This window comes from Habropoda laboriosa, unplaced genomic scaffold (assembly GCF_001263275.1).
Source record: "Habropoda laboriosa isolate 0110345459 unplaced genomic scaffold, ASM126327v1 scaffold67, whole genome shotgun sequence".
Lineage (NCBI taxonomy): Eukaryota > Metazoa > Arthropoda > Insecta > Hymenoptera > Apidae > Habropoda > Habropoda laboriosa.
The window spans coordinates 1,685,077-1,708,932 of NW_017100242.1; the positions used below are offsets into that span (position 1 = coordinate 1,685,077).

Here is a 23,856-nt window from a genome sequence, read left to right on the forward strand (position 1 = left end):
TTTCAGGGAATACACCACGCTGAGACGTCGAAAAATAGGCAAACGTTTGCGAATTTTTTTCGCAGGTAACTACCGAACGAAAAATTTCAATTTTTTTAGAGGGTATAAATATAGCTCTCAGCTTTACTCTCGAATTTTTGAACAGCAAAATGTTACAAAATGGAGGAGTTATTGAGAAATCTCTTCTGATGCAACGTCGATTACTGGCCGCCATTGCTGGAAACGATTGGAACGTCCGAAATGAAAAATTCTTTCTGATTCATAAATCCGAATGTGTTATCTACAATTTAGCTTAGAATTTTTTCGATATGTCGATTATTTACTTTTTTACACAGGTTTGAATTTGATTTTTTCGGTGAATAGAGGTTTTTCCTTTTCAAACTGCGACCATTTCTATAATAATTACAATTTTTCAAAGATCTTAAGCTACATTGTAAATAACACATTTCTATTTATAAATAAGCAAGAATTTTTTATTTCAGACGTTCCAAAAATTGCCAGCGATGGCGGCCAGCAATCGACGTTCCAATAACTACGCCATTTTGCAACGTTTTCATTTCTAAAAAATTAGAGAGAATAACCGAATGTTCGATTTATATTCCCTAAAAAATCTGAAACTTTTCGTTCGATAGTTATCGGTGAAAAAAATTCTCAAACTTTCGCCTGGTTTTCGAAGCCTCGGAGTAGTGCATCACCCTAAGAAAAAAAAAAAAAAACGTTGCAAAATTGGAAGTTATACCAGTTGGAACAATTTTTTTTCGCTGCACGTATGACGGATGGAAAAATGGAACATGATAAATTGAAGTGGATAAAATAAAACGGAACGAGACGTCGATCGTCGAGTGAATTTTATTTCTATAAACGATTGTTCGGTTTATTATTTAAGTGATATTTTATTCGATGTTTGAGTTGTTCGTTTGGCACAGAACGTTACACAGCTTCGCTGTTATATTCCAATTCTGACGGAGATTACTCTAGCAGGTTGTGCATCCGAATTCATGATGCCATAATTTCGAATGGCATACTGCACCGTAAATTCGTGTAAAGTAATTGTTTACTTGATATGTTGAATGTTGTTACAGGTATAGAGTTGATTTTGCTGTGTGCACGGTTTCGATAAAAATTCCGACGTTTACCAGAAAAATTGGTGAATGAAAATACCAAATACAAAATAATTTATTTCTGTTTGAACAAATGTATACAGTTTTTAACTCTGTATTTTTCTAATATTTCTTGAACGTTTCGTTTGAGAGTGATAGCAGGTATTTGTTAAATTTAGTCAGATTGAACGTTCGCAATATTATATAAAAGTAGAACAATTTTTATGATATGAAATTATTCGTTCTATTTGGTTTTTACAAATTTTCAATTTTACGCTTTACGAAGTTCCACCCGTTGGAAAACTGAAGTTCTAAAATTACCGAGATTCTGAATTGGCAAATTTTAATATTCTCAGAAGATTCTTCAAAATATCGTACTATTATATTAAACGAAATTAAACAAAAATTCCAGAAATTTGAATATCTCATAAAATTCATATCCGAAGAATATCAACGCTGATCTTCAAATTTCCAAAGTCAATTTTCTCAGTAACTAAGAATGGAAAAAATTCAACAACACTTGTCATTACAGTTTCCAACATCAAACAGTTTATCTCCCAGACAATTTCTCTAGAGAATTTACATCCTAGAAGAGGACAACCCTCCATTAATTTCAGAAGTAAAATATTCGTCGCAGGAGAGCTTTAAAATAGTATCCGCCATCAAGAGCGCAATATTTTTCGCGGCGAAAAAACGCAAGGACAGAGAGAGAGAGAGAGATAGCAGGGAAAGAAGGGAAACCGGGGGCGAAGACAAAAAGGACGAGGTAAAATGAGAAAAAGAGGGGTAATAAAGGAAACGGGTCGAAGATGAGTGTAAGAAGGGTGGAGAAATGGTGGAATTGCAGCGTGACGGGGTCTAACGCGAAAACGAAAGTTACGATTGAAGAGTGTCAGGTAGGAGTGGAGCTATTGCCGAAAGTTAGTAGAAGGTAGTGTGTCGCGGATGTTGAATATAAAATTGGACAATAGGCGAGTGTGTGGGACTTGTGGACGGCGTTGTGTTGTGCCACGTTCACGTGTGGAACCCAGTGTACTGGGGAAAATGCATCTTGATTTCTGTGTTTCTAACGGGATGTGAAATCAGTAGCGAATGGAAATACACGGTGGTCCCCAAGGTGAAGCCTCCTTTGTCGGAGGAAATGAAAAGTTTTCTCATTGAATATGTTTCACGCCACGCGCCGTTGACGCGCGTCCATTCTACGTGAGAGAACCATGGGGATAAGTATGAAAGCACGAACGATTCGTACTTGCTTGGGGAAAAGTAAAAGAGAAATTGAGATAGGGGCGTTGGTCGGACTCTTTTTTTTTTTTGAAAAAAACGTACAATAACAATTTCTTTGTGGTTTCTTACACGGAGATGCAATTATTTTAACAAGGAAGCTTCCGAAAATTCCCTTCTTTTTAAATTTTGTAAATTTGTAGAAGACGTCGATAGAAGTACCAGGTAATTTCTCCTTTTTAGCACTTTTTAAAAGTTGCTCTGTGTTTTCCTATTTTCCTGTATACCTTGAAAATCATAGAAGATACAAAAACATTAGTGAAATGAAAAAATTGCACGATACTTCTGTTAACATTCCCTACGAACTTGCAAAGATTGCAAAAAATTGGAGTTTTCATAGAAACAGGTTAAAAAAAGAAAGAAATTGTTACTATACTTTTCTCATTTAACATGTTAGACCTGTGAATGAATTGGATCATCGAAGATTCATTGTAATTTCTGAAAAATACTTAGGCCAACTTGTTAGTCACCGCTTGTTCGTTAGGAAAGATGAGCCCGACGCTCTCAAGCGCGTAACCTTTTACCCCGGACTTCATCCGTGCGTTATTATCGCGAATTTTCACCGCGCGTTTCCTCCACGCGAACAAACGAGCTGGAATTGCATGTGATCGCGTCATTGTTCACTAGCACCAGCGAACATTGATACGAATTAGAAGGAATCTACTGTGTTATCCTAGAAACATACAGGCTGTGTCCAAAAAATATTACACCAACTGACAAAATATGATTCCGCGTTAAAAAATAAACAAAAACTGTAGAATAAAATTTTCTCATCCGAGGCATAGTTTTCGAGAAAATCAGCTTTGAACATTCGTGGGGCATTTGCACACGAGAACGCCATTTTCAACAATTTCTCAATTGACACAATAAAATATTCTCTTTGTGCTTTTCTCAACCTAGTAACTCACAAAAGTCGCGTAAATATTGTATAAAAACACTGTATGCATTGCATGTCTAACCTAACCTAACCTTATCTTAGCTGTGTACATGCACACGTACTCCAAAAAACTTCAAACTCGATTTTCTCAAAAACTAAGCCACGTATGAAAAAATTTTATTCCACATTTTTTGTTTATTTTTATACGAAGAGTCAGATCGTGCTCGTTCGAAACCATAATTTCAGTCACATTCTGTATAGTTGGCAGAAAAGGGAACGGAAAAGGAAGTGAGGGTGCGAAAGAAGGGACAGTGGAGTCAGTTCGATTCGTTAACACCCCTAACGTTCATCTCGCGTATGCAAATCGTGTCGTTTGAAAAGGGGAGAGAGAAAGAAAGGCGAAGATATTTCGTGGTACGCGATATACATATCTATATCTTTGGATACGTTCCTTTTAACGGCCATGATAAATCCTCCGGTTCTCTCCAAAAGAAGTTATAGATCTTTTGTATCGTTGTTTTTGCTTCAGCACCGGCATTGCGCAACATTCGTACTTATTATAGTCGGTTCAGCGATCCGGGTGGCGCTGGAGAATTTAGTGGCTCCTCGAGATACGAATGAAATTCTGCCTGTGCCCGTTTCGTAACACATTCGACTGGTTCTACTTTAATGAAGTCGCCGATTGTTCGTTCGGTGATGTATTAATATTAAACAGCGAACGAGTTTGCCACCCGATTTTCGCCGCTTGATTATGCCAAACTTCTGGCTTGCTGTCGGACAAATATGTGGAAAATTTGGTTAAATTATCTCTGTGTCTTCCGAGCACCTTAATTTTTATTCTTTGCGTCAACTAACTCAGGTGCTTCTTCCAAATTTCAATATTTTTTGCTACTTTTGCAATTTTTTATTTTAATATACCAACTATTTGGAAGTGTGTTTACCGAGCACGTAATTGCTATTCCTTGTATCGATATTTCGATAAATTGACACGATTCAAAAGAGAGAGATTCAGGTACTTCTTCCAAATTCAAATATTCGAGTTTGCTACTCATCTCCTGTTGCCATATTTGCAGTTCTTAATTTTATTATATCTACTTTTTGGAAGCGTGTTTGCCGAGCACTTCGTTGCCATTATTTATATCAATATTCCAATAAATGGAGATGATTTAAAAGAAAGAAACTCAGGTACTTCTTCCAAATTCAAATATTCGATTTTGCTACTCACCTCCAGTTGCTACATTTCCAATTTTTAATTTAATTTCCGCAATACCTATTTTCTCCAACTCTCCAATTTCTCTTTCGATAATATATTTAAACTACATATTCGTACCCACTTTTTACGCGAAATATAATACACGAAATACGAGGTATCGCTGTACAAACGAACATTGGAATTCGGTTAATCGCCGGAATTTAGTCTATTGAACAGCACTTTGGGAGAGAAGATCACCGATAACACCGGAATAAATCGGAATAGAATGTCTGTGTACTCGTGCACAGAGTATTTGTGCGATCTTTTACTGTATATGTGTTGAAAGTCAACCCCTAAAGCGATGTCTACATTTTACGATAGACCTGTATTTATGAGAACGCGGGGGGAGGAGGCGTGGAGCGACATCGCCAATGCATATGAAAAAGATCGATCGAACGCCACCGGCCTGTTTCGGCAACGTATCGAAAAGCAATTTGTATACGGTGCTCTTCGTCGAGTACTTTAAAATATTACATCGGTTTACGCTTGTTCTCGCGCCAAGATGTGTGAGTTTCTTTTTGAAATTGAAAGTTTTCCGCCCGCAGACCGAACGTATCTCATTCGTAAAAAGCCTCCAACTTTATTAATTAAAGCTTTGTTGCCTCGCAAGAAATCGCGACGAACCCTCGGTTTGGCGGATCATCGTCGTAAACTTGTTCAATTACACTTGGCCGCCAGACCGAGGTACCGGTCCTCTCGCGCGTACCGTACCCCCTGTGGAGAGGTCACGTGCGCGGTGGAAAGTCAGGCGGCAACCCCTGGGAGAAACCCAAAAATGGGGGTTTTCTGATGTTAAGCAACAATCCCCTTCCCTTGGAAATAGCTGCGTCCCACCTAAACAACCTCCTCCAATGAGGAGTCAGCACCTACAACCCCCAGAAGAAATCGGCCACCGATCAGCAACTGGCCGAGCGGATAAAACTAAGGAAACGAGGCAGAAGCGCGTCCTTTTTTTGGAAGTCTTAGCAGTTGGTCTTACGAAAATTCGTATTTTGACATCACCTCAAGTATCACTCTGTTGCAAATAAAACTAGTTCCTAGAATTTCACACTGAATAAATCAAGGTAAGATTAAACTCACATACCGGTTCGGCAGTTAAGCATCGAACAAGCTTCGATAGATTCTCGCGATTCTCAGAACATCGGAGTTGCAGGAATTCAGATGGAATATCATACACATCGAGTAGAGTATTTATTTGTTTGCAGCTTTGTAACAGAAATTTATGTAATATTTCTTTCTTGCTTCTTGTTCCAAGAATAAACCAGCGAAATTCTTCTGGAAAAATGTGACACCCTGTATATGTGTGTCAGAAAATTGGAAGATTTAGTACAATTCAATGGTGATATTTGAAATTTTAATTCAATATTTAACACCTTGCCTATAGCTTTGTGACGAAACGTTTATTACAGAAATTTGCGAATCATTTTTTTTCTTATTTTTACCTAAAGTTGAGAAAATTGGAAGATTTAGTACAACTGTCGTGATATTTGAGATTTCAATTCAATATTTAACACCTTGCCTATAGCTTTGTGACGAAACGTTTATTACAGAAATTTACGAATCATTTTTTTCTTATTTTTGTCTAAAAGGTTCCTCTGCAAAAATCTGAGACACTCTTTTCGGAATATTTGTACGAGAAAATTGGAAGAGTTAGTGCAATTGTCGTGGTTTCTGATATTCGTTATCAGTAATAATCGAAATTTTAATTCAACACTTAACACTTTTACCTAATATTTGATTTTCCTTCTGAATTTGACACTTAAATTTTTATTTCGCATACTCCGTTTTGTATGTGAATCTGTATCAGATCTGCAAACAAAAATGGACCTTGGATAGAAGCTGTTTATTGGTACGAAAAATGATATTTAGCAATCTCGAACACAAATTGCTTCGCAGACTTGGAAATTTAATTAACTGCGATAAGTTGAAATGATCTAAATGTCAATGAATATTCTTCCAAGTAGTGTAATTAGGTGGAACACGCTAATTTAGTTTGCATATTAAGAGCAGCATATTGCAACAGCATTTACACTCTGCATGTACCATCGGAGGATATTTAATACTTGAAACATTGTTTGAAATTTAAATACATTCTAACGAACTCGAAGTGCGTTCTAATTGCTATATGGAATTGATCCATTAACATTCACTCGTGTTTCTATTTTAACGATAATATTAGGAGATTTCTTTAAGTGTAATTAACTGTAGTTTAAGGTATTCTTGAAAATTGTTGCAAAGAAGAATGAAGCAAGGCAGAAAGTTTGTTCGCTTCTAAATGCTGTTCGTAAGCTGATGTTGCGCATGGTTGTACGTGTTCCTAATTTTGGTGAAACCGTTGCCACAAGTCCTAAAACCCAATACTGATCAGATCTGTTCAAATCCGATGTACACGAGTTTACAATGAGCTCCTGAGAATCCGGGACCTAATTAAAATTTCAAGTTCTCCGAGTTACAGTTGATCAATGTTCAATTAAATGATGCCCGGGGACACGGGAGTAACGGTGTTCTTAGGATTAAGTGCGCAATGTTTAACGATGAAATAAAATAGAATTGAAAATTCGATATTGCAATTAATGAATGATTCAGGCAATTCGAGTCTGCTGAAGGGATTCGTTTATCGAGAAGCAAGTCAAATTCAATTACTTTTGCAAGTGCATATTATCGAATTGAAATACAGTTTATAAATCAAGTGAAAAGAATGGTAACAAAATAGAAAGAAAAATTCGATATTACAATTAATGAATAATTGACTAAATTCGAGTCTACTGAAGGGATTTGTTTATCGAGAAGCAAGTCAAATTCGCTTATTTTTTGGAACAGACAAAATTTATAAATCGAGTAGAGGGAATGGTAACAAAATAAAATAAAAATTTGTCCGTTAAATTTCGACGCTTTAGCGATCTTACGACCTCGAGAAGTGAAATATTTCTTCCACTGACTGTGCGCGATAAGTGACGAGGTTCCTGAAGAAACAATGAAAATGAAGGCAGAAGGTAGATCGATGGACATAGAAGGCAAGATGAGTAGATAAAAAGCAGAGCCAATTACCTTAAGGTGTTTAGAGTATGCAGATGAAAAGAGAAAGAGAAGAAAAGAAGAACCTTTCGTAAAGTGGAAAAATATGAGCTGCAGAAAGTAGAAAGAGGAGTAAGCAAGAGTATGAACGAGCAGGGAAAAGGAACAATGATGAGAAAATTCACGTGCATACAACATATGGCGTAGCATAATGAGGAAAAGGTGGTAGGTATCCGAAAACGATAAAGAACAGGTAAGGTACGATCGCGAGATATAAATTACGGGGCGAAATGAGGGGTGAAAAGTGGCGACTAGGGAGGAAGGGAAACAAATTTGTTGATGGGAACGGAAAGCGCGGGTTCGTGTGCTGCGATTAGAAAAATGTACGAATGGAAGAGAAAGGGGAGTGGCGGAATAAAAAGGATAATACTACTTACAAGAGTTGAACGAGAGAAATAAACGAATTAAGAAGGTGGAAGGAAGAAGGATGAGGAAGAAAGGGAGGCTGGATTTTGAAGGAGAGAAAAATTGAGATGAAAAAGGGAAGAAAGGAAGAGAGTATAGAATGAAAGAAAGGAGAAAAATATAATGAAAAGAAGAGATAGAGATGAAAAAGAGGAAGAAAGGAAGAGAGTATACGAATGAAAGAAAGAAGAAAAATATAATGAAAAGAAGAGGTAGAGATGAAAAAGAGGAAGAAAGGAAGAAAGTATAGAATGAAAGAAAGAAGAAAAATATAATGAAAAGAAGAGGTAGAGATGAAAAAGAGGAAGAAAGGAAGAGAGTATACGAATGAAAGAAAGAAGAAAAATATAATGAAAAGAAGAGATAGAGATGAAAAAGAGGAAGAAAGGAAGAGAGTATACGAATGAAAGAAAGAAGAAAAATATAATGAAAAGAAGAGATAGAGATGAAAAAGAGGAAGAAAGGAAGAGAGTATAGAATGAAAGAAAGAAGAAAAATATAATTGAAAGAAGAGATAGAAATGAAAAAGAGGAAGAAAGGAGAAGAGTATAAAAATGAAAGAGAGAAAGAAGAAAAATATAATGTAAAGAAGAACGGCAATGGATACTTCAAGAAGCGAAAAGAGAGGATAGAAAAAGTCAGAAAAAGAAAAAACAGGGAAACTGATGCAAAATCTAGCAACGCTCCGCAAAATGAAGATAAAAACAGGGGATAGATCGATGACAAAGTAAAATCAATTGCCTTGAAGTGTTTAAAATGGCGGTGTAGCACTACCATGAATATACGAACCACGCACAAAATACATTAAACACAGCAACGTGAACAAATATATCGTCAATTATATTTTTCCCGTGCAAACGCAATTCACGCACAGTTTACAGCAATTTAACAATGCCAATTTACGCTTGCAATATTATTCTTACTCCGCGGAAATATTTTACGCCGTGTATATGTATATGTTCGTGTCGCTTTGTCTTGCACACAATTTACCAAATTACTGCTAATCGAAACGACGATAATGAGCGTTGTTTGCGGTTACTCTCTGTTTATGTACATATTACACGAATATGTTAAAATTGTCTACGTTGAAACGTGACATTCAACATTAATCGGCATTATCAACTTGACGAGTTTCGGTAGACGGTGTGAAATAGTAATACGGAGTTAGGGAACGTCATTAACAAACGGTGTGAACCCTTTGTTTTTTTCCTTTTCTATGACTTCAGATGCGAAGGTGCGGACTCATTAGTAGCGTACGTGGACATAGATAGGAAGAAGGAGAAAATATATTCGTTTTGCGGTGAAAAGCCGTTACGGCCTATCATGAGCAACGGACCACGACTTTCCTTGGAATTCAACGGCAGCACGTCGTCACGTCACTCGAGAGGCTTCAAGGCTGTATATTCCTTCACCGAGAGTGAGTACCTGGAACTATTTTCTTCTTCTCTTTTATTCAAATTTCCTACCTAATTTTTTACTTAAATCTCCCATCTAATTTTGGCTGAATTTCCTACCTACCTTTTTGCTTCAATTTCCCACCTAACTTTTTACTTAAATTTCCCATGTAAATTTTTGTTTGAATTTCCCACCTAACCTTTCTTTAAAAATTTTTCTCTAAATTTCCCACCTAATTTTTTGTGTGAATTTCCCACCTAATCTTTTGTCTGAGTTTCCCAGCTAACTTTTTGTTCGAATTTTCCACCTAACGCTCACATAATTGCACTGTTACTCGAATTTTTATTAAGTTCAAGCGTTTGCCAGCGTTTTAGCGAAGCGTCGGCGGTTATTTACGTACTATATTGAATTTTGTGATAATTACAATACGAAATCACGTTTCATGATCGTTATATTCGTTGCACGTCGGCCACGTAGAATATTAAATTTGATTGAGAGTGGACACACTGATCCCACATGAATTGAGTATTGTCTATCGTGAAGAAAATGAAGCGATGCTTCATTCCGAAAAGTGACTCATGTTTCGACATGTTTAATTTCCTGTGGTTTTAATCGAGGTGTATGCATTCAGGGGACTGTAACGATCTAGAACTCTTATTTGAACTATACAGTCACACATTGCACATACTGAATTACAGTATTCGAAGAAAATATTATTGCCTGCATTTTCTAAGTTTGCTTATCATCCAACGATAATAAAGGATAAAAATAATAAAAATAAATAAGAAAATTTTAACAAAATCGTCTAATAACAGAGTCACCCTGCATCTGCGTTCGCAATATTTTTGGGAAACTGTACGAAATTCCTAAGCTCTCCTCCGTCTATCTTCTCCACCGTCCTTCCTTTTTCCTTTCTCCGTTCACTTTATCTTCTTCCCTCTACCACTCCTCATCCCCTTTTTCCCCGTTTGTTTTTCTTTTCAAGATTTCTTTTCCCCTCCTCGTACTCCATCCTCTTCCCTTCTCTCAATGGGTTCAAAAGAACTCACCCTCTCATATTTTACTTTTACTCATATTTTCCAAACTTTTTTCTCCTATTATTCCTTCCGTTTCACTCATTCTTCCATTTCTCTCCTCCCCACGTTGCTCCTTTTTCCCCGCCTCTTTTTCACTCGATCCACCATCTTCCCACTCTTTCAAACCTTCCAAATTCTCTCCCATCATCACTTCTCTCTCCCATATCTCTTTCTTCCTCGCTCTTTCCACCTACCCTCTCTTCCCCCCCAGAATCAAGTCTTCCAGCAACGCGTGCTACCAGCCTACACACCTAATTTCCCCCCGTCCTCCCCACCGCAGCTCCATCTGTTCTCCCCCCGCGTCTCTCCCTCCGTTGGCCAGTAAATTCAGATATTGTCAGTACCATAAATCGGTTCGATGTGCTCGGGTAAAGATAGACGATACGCATCATTGAGAATAAGTTATTGGTACGGTACGTGTTCGAGACGTAACATCGGTACATGACGTACGGTCTTACATATGTACACCGGTCTACACGCGTAACCTCTGTGCAACGGTGGTCCGATCCTTTCTACCTACCGCCGCGTGCGCCTATGTCCCGTCAAAATTTCAATTTCCGTTGAGCATTCTATCGTGATGGCAATGTGTCTCTCTTCGTACGACCGTACATCATCCGCAGCCGAGGTTCAGATTGCGCTCTGTACACGGTGGAATGTGCGCGGTGGCCTGCGGAACAAATGGATCGGCCAAGTGTGTTTGTCTTTCTCGCCCGAGTGGCGAGGATTCGCCATTGCCACGCGATACTCACGCTACGCGAAACTCAAAAAATTTCTCCTCTTTTTCCGAACTATCCGCGGAAGAGAGTGGAGGGAGAGATGGGAGGACGGAGAAGGAGATACGACAGATAACGCGACGGGGGGTAGAATTTAAGAGAGGAGGAACGAAGGAAAATCGGATGGGATTAAGGATACCGGGGGTAACAACTTCGCCGCATTGCGAATATTCCGTGTCCCGCGGAAACTTTCTTCCGGTTCGTAGGGGAGAGCATTCAAAGATTGCGGTGTTTAGAACTCGAAGAACGAGCACGATGCTGGAAACGAGACAGGCGGAAATGGAGAGGAACGAGTGAGACGTTTCTGGTGTTGGTTTTTTAAGGATTGTAGTTTTTGAGTTGTTAGATTTTTGGGATGTTTTTGGCAAATTTTCGAGTAGTTGTGAAGTAAAAATGATATATCAAGTACAGATACTTTGTAATATATAAAATGGATGAAACTTAATTGAAATTCTATCTGGTAATTTTTGTTATTTACGGTGAAGGAACAGTGATAACAGGGCTTCTGAAATTCAAATGAATATAATAATAACACTGAATTATGAATTAAAGTGATGCTAAATATGAATAATAAATTATTGATGCATAAGATCGTTCGATTGTTAATTAATCAACATCGGTATTATAATTACGGTTATATTTCGACACTTGTCGTTAAACATATATTTAATTCTGTTTAATTTTAACTAAATAACCTCGATTCTGTTGTGTATTTCATTTCACGAACAAAGGAAATCACTATACACACGCTCATCTATACAACGCTTAAAAAGTTTCAAGAATATCACCCTACTTTTCCAATTGTTGCTGAATCTAGGTATCGAGGAGATATGAAATACTGGGATATTTAAACTTTTCCCATTTCTAGTACATTACCGAAGTATATGATATTAAATAGTAGTGATCCTTAAGAAATTATCGTTTCACTTTTGAGTAGAAAAATTTCACATAAGGATTCTACTTTCAGTGAAAAGAATAAAATATCTTTTAGGAGGTAAAAATTGTAATATTTGAAAAACAATTTATTTTCATATTGCAAATAATTTGAACAAATAAAACTGGAAATAACGAGCAATATAGATGAAATCGGTATATTGCTAATTACAAATTAGTCTGCTATTCGTTCAGCCTAGTGTCCATGCACTTGAACGCTTATTGCATGTATTATAGATATTGTTTTAAACATCTGTTAATATTATCAGCGCAGTTTAACGATTTCTATTTCACGGTATATTGCTATTGATAGAATGTTCACGCGGTTCGCGACGTATTAAACCAGCGTGATTCCCTTACGAACTTTTACGCAGATAAGGGATGATTGACTGAGAATGGGGTTGGATTTTTGTAACAATCAATTATTATTTACAAACAAGAGTGAAAATCTAAGCTATCTTAAACTAGGAATCTTTATCAATGTAAGTGTCTAGGAAGTCTGTGTGAACTCGTGTTTTTTTTTTTTCTTCAGTGTAGTGAGAGGAGTTTGTTTTTATACTCATTCTATGTCCGTCGGTTTTCCTTCACCTTACCTCGGATAAGGCGTGTCTTAGGTTTTTGAGACATGCGGATTGGTTAATGTCATTAGTCGGAAGTAGCGAGGGTGGTGGTTGATATTTTAACTGATAGGTTAGAAAAAATGCGGAAGGAGAAACAAAATAACCACCCCCAAGCGAACAGTCACTCTCAGGTAGAACACGTGCTCCCTGGGTGACCGTCGCGAAAATCCGCTTGCCTCGAAACCCGGAACGGTACAGGTAATAAACTTATGAAGCACTCTGAGGTGAACAATACATGAAAGAAACAAAGTAAAAATTCTAAACCTCGGTCATCGGTGAAAAAACAGGGACTTATAAGGAATGCGATGGAGAATCAATGGCTTCATAAAGTTATTGTCTCTACCGACGGGTCAGGATTTGGAGAAATATTCGAACGATGCAAAATTTAGAAATCCTGACCCGGTTTATGGAGGGCTCTTTCCCCTTGGGGTAGTGCAGGTATGTGCCGCGTAACATAGAATTCATTTTCTCTTTCCCCTCGATATTAATTACTAATGGCTATTTGCAGAATATCTATAAAATATTTCAAATATTTATTGACCGTCCGATAATTAATTACACGCAAAATTCTTGAGAAATATTTGTTAATGATCATTTAGAGGACGTCTCGAAGTGATAATCACCGATATTTGACACGTATTATTTTTTATTGGCAATTTCCACATTGAAGAGATGAAAATTGCCCTCAAAGATGAAGAAACATATTTACTCAAAATTATTTATTATTTCTCTTAGTAATCCTCTATCTTCGATATTTTTCCATATATTAGACTAGATTGTCAAATTGCCAATTAAAACACCAACTTTTCCTTCTTCACATAGTATTCAAATAATAAATGTCTCACGTTTCTGTACACTACAGACCAAAATTTTGGAATCACCGTGCATTGCAAGTTAGACAAAACTCTGGACAAAAGAAAATATCAACTTTAAGAATTTTTTAACCAATTTCTTGTCACTCGAATCAGTGGATATTAAATAAATTTGCTATTAATCTTCAAAAATGACTAGCAAATTCGGTGTATAGGAAAATTAGGAGATGATGCGAAACATTTGGCCAGCAATCTACATCGGCGAAAAGAAACACAAATGAAGGAGTTAATAAAGTTTCACGATCGCCCAATTGTACATTCAGTATAGATTTCCAACCCTAAAGGTAAACGTCAAAAGGCAGCGTACATTGAAAGCAACGAAACAAAAGCGGAGCCAAAATGGTGAGAAACGTAAGAGTGAGAGAAATACATACGTGTTATTTATACGTATACATTGGATCTGTGTTAATTTTAAGAGACAAGTTTGCCACGTTAGCACTGACGCAACTATCTCTCGAGCTGTGTGCGAGCGTTGTATTGTTCAGCAAGTTCCGTGAAGTAGACGAGGCTCCTATTATCGCGTAATTGAAACGCGAACAAACGGATTTCGAGCCATTCACAACGACAGAAAAGAGAATCTGCGGCGCCGAAGTTCTTCGTTTGAGCTTCGAGTCAACCCGGAGCTCGCCCGGAGAGAAACGAGGCACGACTAACGATAAAAAGTTTCGCTTTAATTGCTATGGTAGGATATCCTTCTGGGAAACTTCAAAGCTGGATATCGTCCGTGAAAAAGTCGGATCACTCGTCGCGCGTGCGTGCTCGAGAACCCGTTCATAACTGGATTTTCAGCTATTTCCAAGACGCGAGTCTTTCGAATCACTCCTGCTGCTCGATGCTCACTTCGAAACCTAATCTATCTTCTCCTCGCTTCGCATCCTGCATTTCCGTAAATTGACACGATTCTAACACGAGAATCTCTATTGTCCACGAATTTTTTTCTGAAACAAGAGAAATTGCTCTTCTTCTACCATTTTTGTTTCAAGCGTGAAAGTGTTTGCGATTGGCAGCCGTTCGAATGGAAAAAATTTTGCACGGCGCCGTTGACGGGGAGAAACTGGAGTAGATGGAGTTTCTACCCCGAAAAACGTGTCAGCGTGAAGTGAAATATTTTCTTACAGTTCTTCAGTTTCACCGGGACTTGGAATATGAAAATTAACGCGTTCAATGGCGCGACTAGCAAGTTACCACCGTTCGCGCGATTTCTACGGTCGCCAGCGTAACCAAAGACAGACAGTTATCGAAGAATCTGGGGGATCGGAACGTATAAGGGGAGCGCGTTTCTTCTGGAAACGATTTTCGAAGGCAAATCGCGGGCTCTATAACCGTTCTCTCGGGTTCGAAGACAGAGACGATCGGTCGAGTATTTCTCTGTGTGTTCCTCGTCAACGTGAAATTCCATTTCACCTATCTGATCGACGATATATTCCGCATTCCTGTCGACGCGGACGTCGTGATGTCGGGACACAGGAATGACTCATTTTCGGGAGAACGAAGGGCGAAGTCGTCAGTATGCCGATTCACACCCGTTTCAATCCCGAGGCATGGACGGGAGAGGAACGCGGAAGGCGAGACAACGGAGGAGGACTAGGGAGGACGACGACGACTTCGTCGGCGACGGACGTCGTCGGGTGAAATCGACGTGAAACTTTTGGAATTCGTGGAAACGAGTTGGATAGCATCGACGGCGGCAGCACGTAGGGAAGCGGATACCGGGCGACATATTCTTCCGCGACGCGACGTTTTTTCGGGAAACTCTCCCTGGAGAAAAGAGCCTGACGGATTTACGAACCTCTGGGAGCGTGAAGTGTGCCAAGAGTTTTGAAAACAACGAAATCCTCGCGCTCGTATCGCGGTTACGTGGTACACGTGTTACATATCGATCATTGTGGTGTGTGCCTGTGTGTACGGGAGAGAAGTATTACGGGGGAGGATACAGGATGGAGCTAACACCTAACGCATCTTTTGGTGCACGTCGGAAGGGCTGAGAGAGGAGACCTTGCGATTTTCGTGCCGCTTCTGAAGTTAGCGATTTGGCAAAGAAGAAGATTACAACATTGGTAGTTGTTACGCGTTTGAGATATGGTCGATTTGCACTACTCGCCGGTTAAGAAAAAATTCGAGCGTCTGAGAATTGGCTGACTTGCACTACTTGCGGCATTTCGGAAATTTTTGAAATTTTTCCCAATCGGAGAAAGTAGTACAACTCAACCATATCTCGGGCAACGAGTTTTCGAGTGTCTGAGAAATGATTGACTCGCACTACTTGCGACATTTCCGAAATTTTAGAAACTTTCCCGAATCGGGGAAAGTAGTATAACTCAACCATACCTCAGACGCTCAAATTTTTGTTAAATCTCTAAGTAGTGCAAGTCGGCGATTTCTCAAACGCTCGAAAAATTTTCGGGGTCTCTAAGTAGTGCAACTAAACGCTCTCTCAGGCGCTCGAAACTTTTCGGTATCCCTAAGCTATTTTCGCGCAAGTTTCTAAGTTTCTCGCTCGAATTTCTCGCTTTTTGATTTTCACGCGTTCCTAACGCTATCCGGACTTAGCTTATTCAATTTTTTAATGGATTCTTACGTAAATAATGACTGTTTCGCAAAAGGAAGTGGATTTGGTGTGTAAGGGGGAAATAAATAGACGGTAAAATGCTGTAATGCACCTCTGGTATATTGTAACCTTTTGTAAAATACATTTTGCACACTTGTCTTACAACAAATAATTCATTTTTTTCTTAAATAATTGCATTCTTCTTCATTTCTCCCGACGTTGAAGACCTTTCCTCGATTCCTGTGGTGGCCTGACACTTCCATCTGTAAATCACACAAGAAGAACATTACCTTTCCAATGTTCACTAACAGTTATGAACAATTTCTAACTATTCTACCGCGTGCAATTGTTAATTCAATGCTAAATTAATAAAATTAACCTGTTTCACTAACTTAAATCATGCAACAAATTTATTTAATACTCCCAATAATTACAAACTACCTTCTAAATAATTATTCAACAAGAAACACTAATTACTCCACAGTTAAAGCAAAAATAAAATTAATACAACTACTTCACAACTATGCTGCTGTCCATGAAAGCTACCCAAACGCTACATCTTCCATAATTCACCTCGTACATACTTATAATAATCAAATAAAAATTCAGACTCACCGCTGAGACGAGTGGTCCGCAGTAACAGCGTCAAATTACATTTCTTCCTCGGATTTAGTACCTCGATTTAGTACCGAGTGATACGCAGAACGTATCAGCAGATGTGCACGTACTCCTCGGAATAATTTTTTAACGACCGTTTAGGTTCTCTTCACATTCACCAAGTTTCCTGATACTCGCGAACATGAGAGCGTATCCATATACATACACGTATCTTCGTGGATGTACCAGTGCCACGATATAGTACGTCAAATGCTCAAAACTTGCAGCCATATTCGCGGTAACGTTTTAATGTAACCTGGCGTATTTCACTTCCAAACTTCGCCCTATATTTCCACCGTACTTGCTCAAGTCGATATACTCCTGCGCGTGTATATGTACCATATGTATACGTGTGCGTGTGCATCTTTGCCAGTCGTTCCTAATATTTAGGAGAAAGCGAAAACCGACTCTTCCACGAATTTTTGATGCACACTTCCCGGCCGACCTTTATAACAGCAAACTACTCGCCTCTCGGTTTATTCCGCGTAACGTAATCATACCCCCTTTTTTCCCCCCGCAACTTCATATGAGAATAGAACAGAGATATTGCACGTTTTACCGTACTCCTATTCGTTAGCGGAGTTTTCTATATACAGGGTGAGCCGCATAAAACAGGCCGTCTAATTATCTTCTCCAGCTATGGTGGTGACGAGGACAAATTTTTGCACGTAATTGAAATGGTTTCAAAGGATGAATAAGATGAGAGAAAAATATTTCTGTGAACTTTTGTGGTTTCTTCTGTTTTCTTTTTCTCAAGATTTATCTACACTACCGGCCATATAGATTTGAAGTTTAGCTCAATTCTACATTTATCAATTTATCTCATTCGAACGATAAAAAATTCTCAAAGTCGCTGACTTTTTTCTGGAAATTTTTGTGTAAATTGAAATGCTCGGTGATTCCAAAATTTTGGCCGGTAGTGTATGTGTATACCTTTTTCTAATTATAATAGTATAATTGATTTGTTTAGTTATGGTACTTTTTCTAGCGAACACGTGATAATTGTATAAAAAAATAAGAAATGCAGATGTGGAAAATATTCGAATAAGTTTGTATTGATTTTGTCATGAGAATGATTAGTTCGATTGGTTTCGTCTTCTTACCTCTAAGTTTTTGTAAGTAGAGGATACAGAATGATTAGACGATATATTCTTAATATTGCAGTGAAATTTTATTTAAAAAGATTGTAATTAATATTCTGTTAAAACTGTTTTAATATTATATTGATTTTAACTTTTGGCAATATATTAAAACTTTATAATAGCTTATCATAATTTATCGAATTACTGATCGTGTATAAGATGTTCTTTTTAAAGATTGCAAAATTAATTATAAACTTTCCAAAGAACTAAATAACCGTCTTAAAAGATATATAACTTAAAGTTGAAGAATTTACTTACTGTTCTAACTATAAATATTACTAGTTTTACACAATCTTACAGAAAATTGTATAATCAATGTTACGATTACATTATATAATGATTCTTTATAATAAAAATATTACACTTGCTGAAAATAAAAGTACATAAATGTATTCGTACCTAATTCATACAAACAGTGTAAATATTCGTAATTAAAAAGCGGAAATTATTACGTTAAACGGCTGAAAACAGTTCGTCGACAAATTGGACAATTTGGTTAAAATGTATAATTGTCAGTTAAGCGAAACATCAAATCCAAATTGAAATTCTGCTACTGCAATATAATTAATTAATTAAATCCTTCGTCGCTTACTTTTCTTCCTGCTATTTTACCACTACTTTAAATAACAATCGTTTCAAATATTCAACAGACAAAGTTAATTTTTCGCTTTTTGATCGAAATGAAATTACAATGATTAAAACCGAGCAGATTTTCTGGCACGTTATTCGTATAAATTTCATACGACAGGTTCATTCGTTACTCCTATAAATTTCAAATGACAGGAAAAATTCAACCATCGTTGTTACTGTATCAATCGGTGCCGCTACTTAATGCTTTAATTTACGACCTCCTGTAAAGCCAGAAATATAATACGAATTAAGTTCCAACCACGCTGATTTTTGGGTCAAATTTAATTAATTCAATATTCAAAAACCCAGATTCCCGATATTCAATATCCCAAAAAACCAAGAAAGCTTGAAACCCGATTAAAAAATTCCAAATTCAGAATTTGTATGTTCTTTTCTTTTCTTAGAGAACACTAGCAATTTTTTACTGGATTCTACTGTATTTATTCCACCGACTATACATATAGAAACAGGAGCCTTAGCGAGGACTTGCGAGAAAATCATATTTCGCCTGTTTCCTTCGTCCCTCTAACGGTGAAACGGGGAAGTTTAATGCATCATAGAACGATTCCTCATTTCCATTTTTCCCAATCACAATACCTTCGTTTTAACCGGCCAATAGTTTCCATAGAAACAGATTACGATTTTTCTACAGTAGTAATGAACTTCGACATAGGAAAATCGACAATCTCATCGTCAGCCATATCGAAGCTCATTATTAACTTTTTTGTATAAATAAATAAATATTCGGCAAACATTATTTCTTCCTATATTTTTAAATGACATTAATGATATACTATATTACATTCAGATTTTATGTGCAAATAATAAATACTATATACTAATACAATTTATATTAATATTGAATCTGCTGCTAATTCTTTATTGATTTGAAATTGATGTTGTAGAGATGAATAGCACTTTACCTCATTTCGATTGATTTGAATAATAAAAAATTCGTTGGAAAATTATTATAAATGCTAACATTTTTGGGGGAATTTTTGTGCAACTTGCAATGCACAGTGATTCCAAACATTTGGCCGGTAGTGTACATGTATTATTTATTTTATTTACAAACTATACGTGACATCCTCGAATTAACCAGCAATTCGTTCATCCAGCCAGAATTCTGGTCCCATACGAGCCAGTTAAGAGAGAATCTACTATACAGACAACAACCAAACAACACTGATCAAGTCCCACTGTTTAAATCCCAATGAAAACACGACTCCTCCTTTCACAAAGAAAGGAAAATCCCGCACAATCGAAAACACCACCAGTGTCCAAAGATCCACTCTCTCGCCGGTGTATCAATTCCCATCGAAATAATCAGGCAGTAATTATAGTCGACGCAGATAAAATCACATTGTCCCGGCAAGAAATTAATTAACTCATAATTACGAGTATCAGAGAACGCGGCGAAACGAATTTTCGCGGTGACGTAGCGCAGTACACACAGCAAGAAGGGTGAAAGAGAGCGTGGAAAACGGTGGAATGAAAAAAGAAAGAGCGATCCGGGAAATCGACGAAGGCCGGGCTCAAAGATAATCGCTTAAATAGAAACGTTCGAATGGTCGTTTTGCATTTCGCGCGAATTATTCCGCGCGAATAACGAAACGAGCTGCCGGAATCGTTATCGTTGATTACAATTGCAAAGTTGGAAAGCGTGCAGCAGCAACGAGGCCGGCTACTAGTCCAGACAGGCAGGAAGGAAGGAAGGAAGGAAGGAAACGAAAGGCGGGGTCTCAACAGGAACCCCGGTTACACACACACACACACTGCCAAACCGACAGCGGTTCCGAATCTTTTGTAATGTAGATCACGGGACGATTTTACGACAGTTATGCTCCTCGAAAGTGTGATAAACAGCCCGCACCTAGCCCGCATAGACGCGAAACTTGAGATGGTCGAAGCGTAGTACAGAGAACACCGCCGCCTTCCTATTACCCATTCGGCCACCGTGGATTCGAAGGTGGCCCACGAGCCTCCCACCACGTGGAACAACATAAATTGCCAGCTCGTATATACTTGAACATTCTTCAACGGCACGGTATTATAAAAGTTCTTGCGAAACTTTATCAATTTAACGGATTCGCCACGTGTATCGGAGGGGGAAGGCTCTCCCGCTCTGCTTCCCTCTCTTTCACACAGTCGAAAGCAGCAGCTACCCCTTTTGCACTTCTCGCTACCTTCAATTACTATTTCTCTGGGAATGTACCGCATTGATCTCACGTGCGTGATTCTGAAAAAGTGTCTAAAAGTGTTTAAGAAATTGAGAGCCTGAGAGAGAGAGAGAAGGAACATTCGGTGATTATGTAAATTAGTGTTTCCACCGGTGCGCTGTTTAATTTGGAATTAGCCAGAGTTGATTCGTCAACTTTGTTGCTTCGTTGGGGAAGTGTCGTTTTGTTTGGGATTGTTTGAGAGTGAAGTGGGGTATAGTTGAGGGAAGAAATATAGCTAGGTCGTTAATTGAAGGATTATGGAGCGGTATGGATTTTAGGTTCTTCGATTGGGAGTGAATTGAAGGTAAAGCACATTTTATTGGGTTTGGCTGAGATTTCGAGCCCTTATCTTTTCAGATTTTTGTCGATATTTGGAAGGACTTTTCTTCTCCTAGATACGAAATTTTTCACGAGATTGTTAACTTAAAATGACACACGATTTGTTTCACTGACTATACATAAAACAATTCACTGCTTTGACGTCCTCGGTGAACGTGTTAATCGCTAATTACAGAATTCTCTAACCTCAGAAGGCTCTTTTCTTCTCTTAGATACGAAAACTTTCACGAAACACCCTATCCAGAAGATTTTTAAAGAAAAACGAGGCATTCCTAAAATTGAATAAGACGCTAAAGTTAAAATGGCAAACAATGTGTTTCACTATTTATTCCACCGACTATACATAAAACAATACACGCCTCTAACATTCGTAATAAGCGTGTCACTCGTTAACTATAAAATTCCCAAACCTCAGAACGCTCTTTTCTTCTCCCAGACGCGAAGTCTTTCACAAAAGATTGTCAGAAGGGAGACGATGCATTCCAAAAAGCGAATAAGGCACTAACGTAAAAATGACACACAATCTTCCCCACGATGGTCACTATCTCATTTCAAGAGAAAAGGGAAAAGGAACGTCTCGTTGTTCGCCTGGTATCTCAATATCAACCAGTTACGACGTTAAACAAAAACAGTGTTATTCCTTCGCGTATATCAGTTCGACTAGGTTGTTCCACGTTGTCCTACACGGTAAAATCGATATCATAGAACGAAAGAAATTTTCTCAGGGAGTGACCTTAAAAAATTGATACCACGGCTCGTCTCTGCTTGGTTTTATCGACGCAACGGGCTACTAAACGTACCAGTTTATTGGATAGTTCGCGCTGCAAATACTAGCCGTGGCCGTATAGCCATGCACAAATCTCGATGGCAAAACCAACACGTCGAAACGGTGAATAGACTTCCAATGCACAGCGTAAATTGTCTGTGAAAAAAGTCGGATCTGTCGATTTTAAATTATGAATTACGCACGCGCGGAATTTATATACGGCGCGAGCGTGAAAGGAATGTTTGTTTTCCGAGTAATTCGTATTTAATGAATGTTTAATGCTATTTTTAAATTGCCTATTTTTTGAAAAACACGAGCGATTCGAAGGAATACGAAAGTTCGGATGAATGTGGAAGATTTTAGTTCGAATGTTAAATGGTACTTATTGTGGTATGCTACTGTTGGCGTCGCCATGCACGTGAGGAAACCCCGGCCTGGCGGATTCTCGTCACAAAAATTCATTAGTCAAATTCGACCGCCAGACGAAACGCATCGACGAAACAAAAACCTCGCGAACCTCTCCTTTCCATAACCGATGCTCTTTTCCGTCAGGGCGACGTCTCCGCGGTTCGTTCTCTGAGCAGCGCTTGGAGTCTCGCCCTCGCAGTGACACCCAACCCAGCCAAACACAGTACAATGCAAAATTCGCATCGTTCGATCGTACCATATTTCTCATCGACAGTTGTAAATCCGTCGGGACAATAAAATTCTCTAAATTCTCGCATCTTAATTGCAACCGCCAAAAGAGATCGATTTCTCAATTGGGCAAACCTGTACCGTCACCTAGAGTGTAAGCGGGATTTACGACCTCGCGAAATTCTTCGAAATAATTGCGGTCCACGGGAAGTTACAACTACATTGATAAGGGATGAACAAATTTGGAGGTTTGTTGATGGAGATTTTAAGGAAAATTCACAAATTTTATGGTTAGAAATATACAAAATGTGAAATTTTAATTGATTGCTAGAATGGGCCAAAAAAGTTGAATAAAAGGGAACTAAGATGCTTATGAATAAACCTCTTATTAAAGGTACAAGTGTAGCAGACAATGGATGGAGAACTTGTTTAACTGGAAAAACGAGTAACTCAAGCTGGTCAAAATTTGATGGAGTTACTGATAAACTTCAACTTCCATCTTTAATAAGACTTATTTAAGAACATTCGTTCGATTATTCTCACTCCTCCGTGCATTCGCAGATATTTATCTGGCAATTTAAAACAAAAGAATTGCAATTTTCTTCCGTAAATTGTCAACCAAAAATATTGAAACACTTTCCTTGAAGAGATGTCACATAAGTTTTACGAAATATGCATATTTCAAGTTCAAAAGCTGTGTAACAAAGGATACTATTAATGTATAAAAAAAGTTTTAAATTAACAGCTGTTCAGCGATAAATCAATATCTAAGCTGCAACTAAATACACGTGTACATAAACTTCAACGCATAAGTCAAGTTGGGAATATGGAAATATCAACGGAAAGTTTTTGAACACTTTTCAGAAGTTTATAGCCGCCGTCTAGAAACTTGTTGAACGGGAGATACAAATATACGATAGAAAAATTTTTACCCCCTGGTTTAGGGAAAATTTCTTTCACCTTATCTAATAAATTTTTCTACTGCCTTGAAATTAGATATTTTTCTGGTTTTGTCATATAGAGATTGTTGTTTAAAATAGAATAAATAAAATATTTTACAGAAAGTTGACATTTTCCAATTATAGTCAAATTTTTGAAATTGTATATTTATTAAATATTCATGAATTATAGTATAATTTGAAAGATAATAGTGTTCCTGCTTTCTTTAATATTAATTCTGAAAAGAATACAAATTCCATAAACGCTGCAAGTGCTAAAATATTCTAATTTATTTCAGCTTTCAAGGCTTTCGCAAAA

At 37.8% G+C, this 23,856-nt stretch overlaps 1 protein-coding gene across 1 annotated transcript in view; it reads left to right on the forward strand.

Moving 5' to 3' along the window:
• LOC108571902 (suppressor of lurcher protein 1-like) overlaps positions 1 to 23,856 on the forward strand; it is a 261,339-nt gene that overhangs the window by 200,584 nt on the left and 36,899 nt on the right. Inside the window, exon 4 of the mRNA XM_017934059.1 lies at positions 9,217 to 9,407. Coding sequence (XP_017789548.1) covers positions 9,217 to 9,407 — 191 coding nt within the window. The remainder of the gene's footprint in view (positions 1 to 9,216; positions 9,408 to 23,856) is intronic.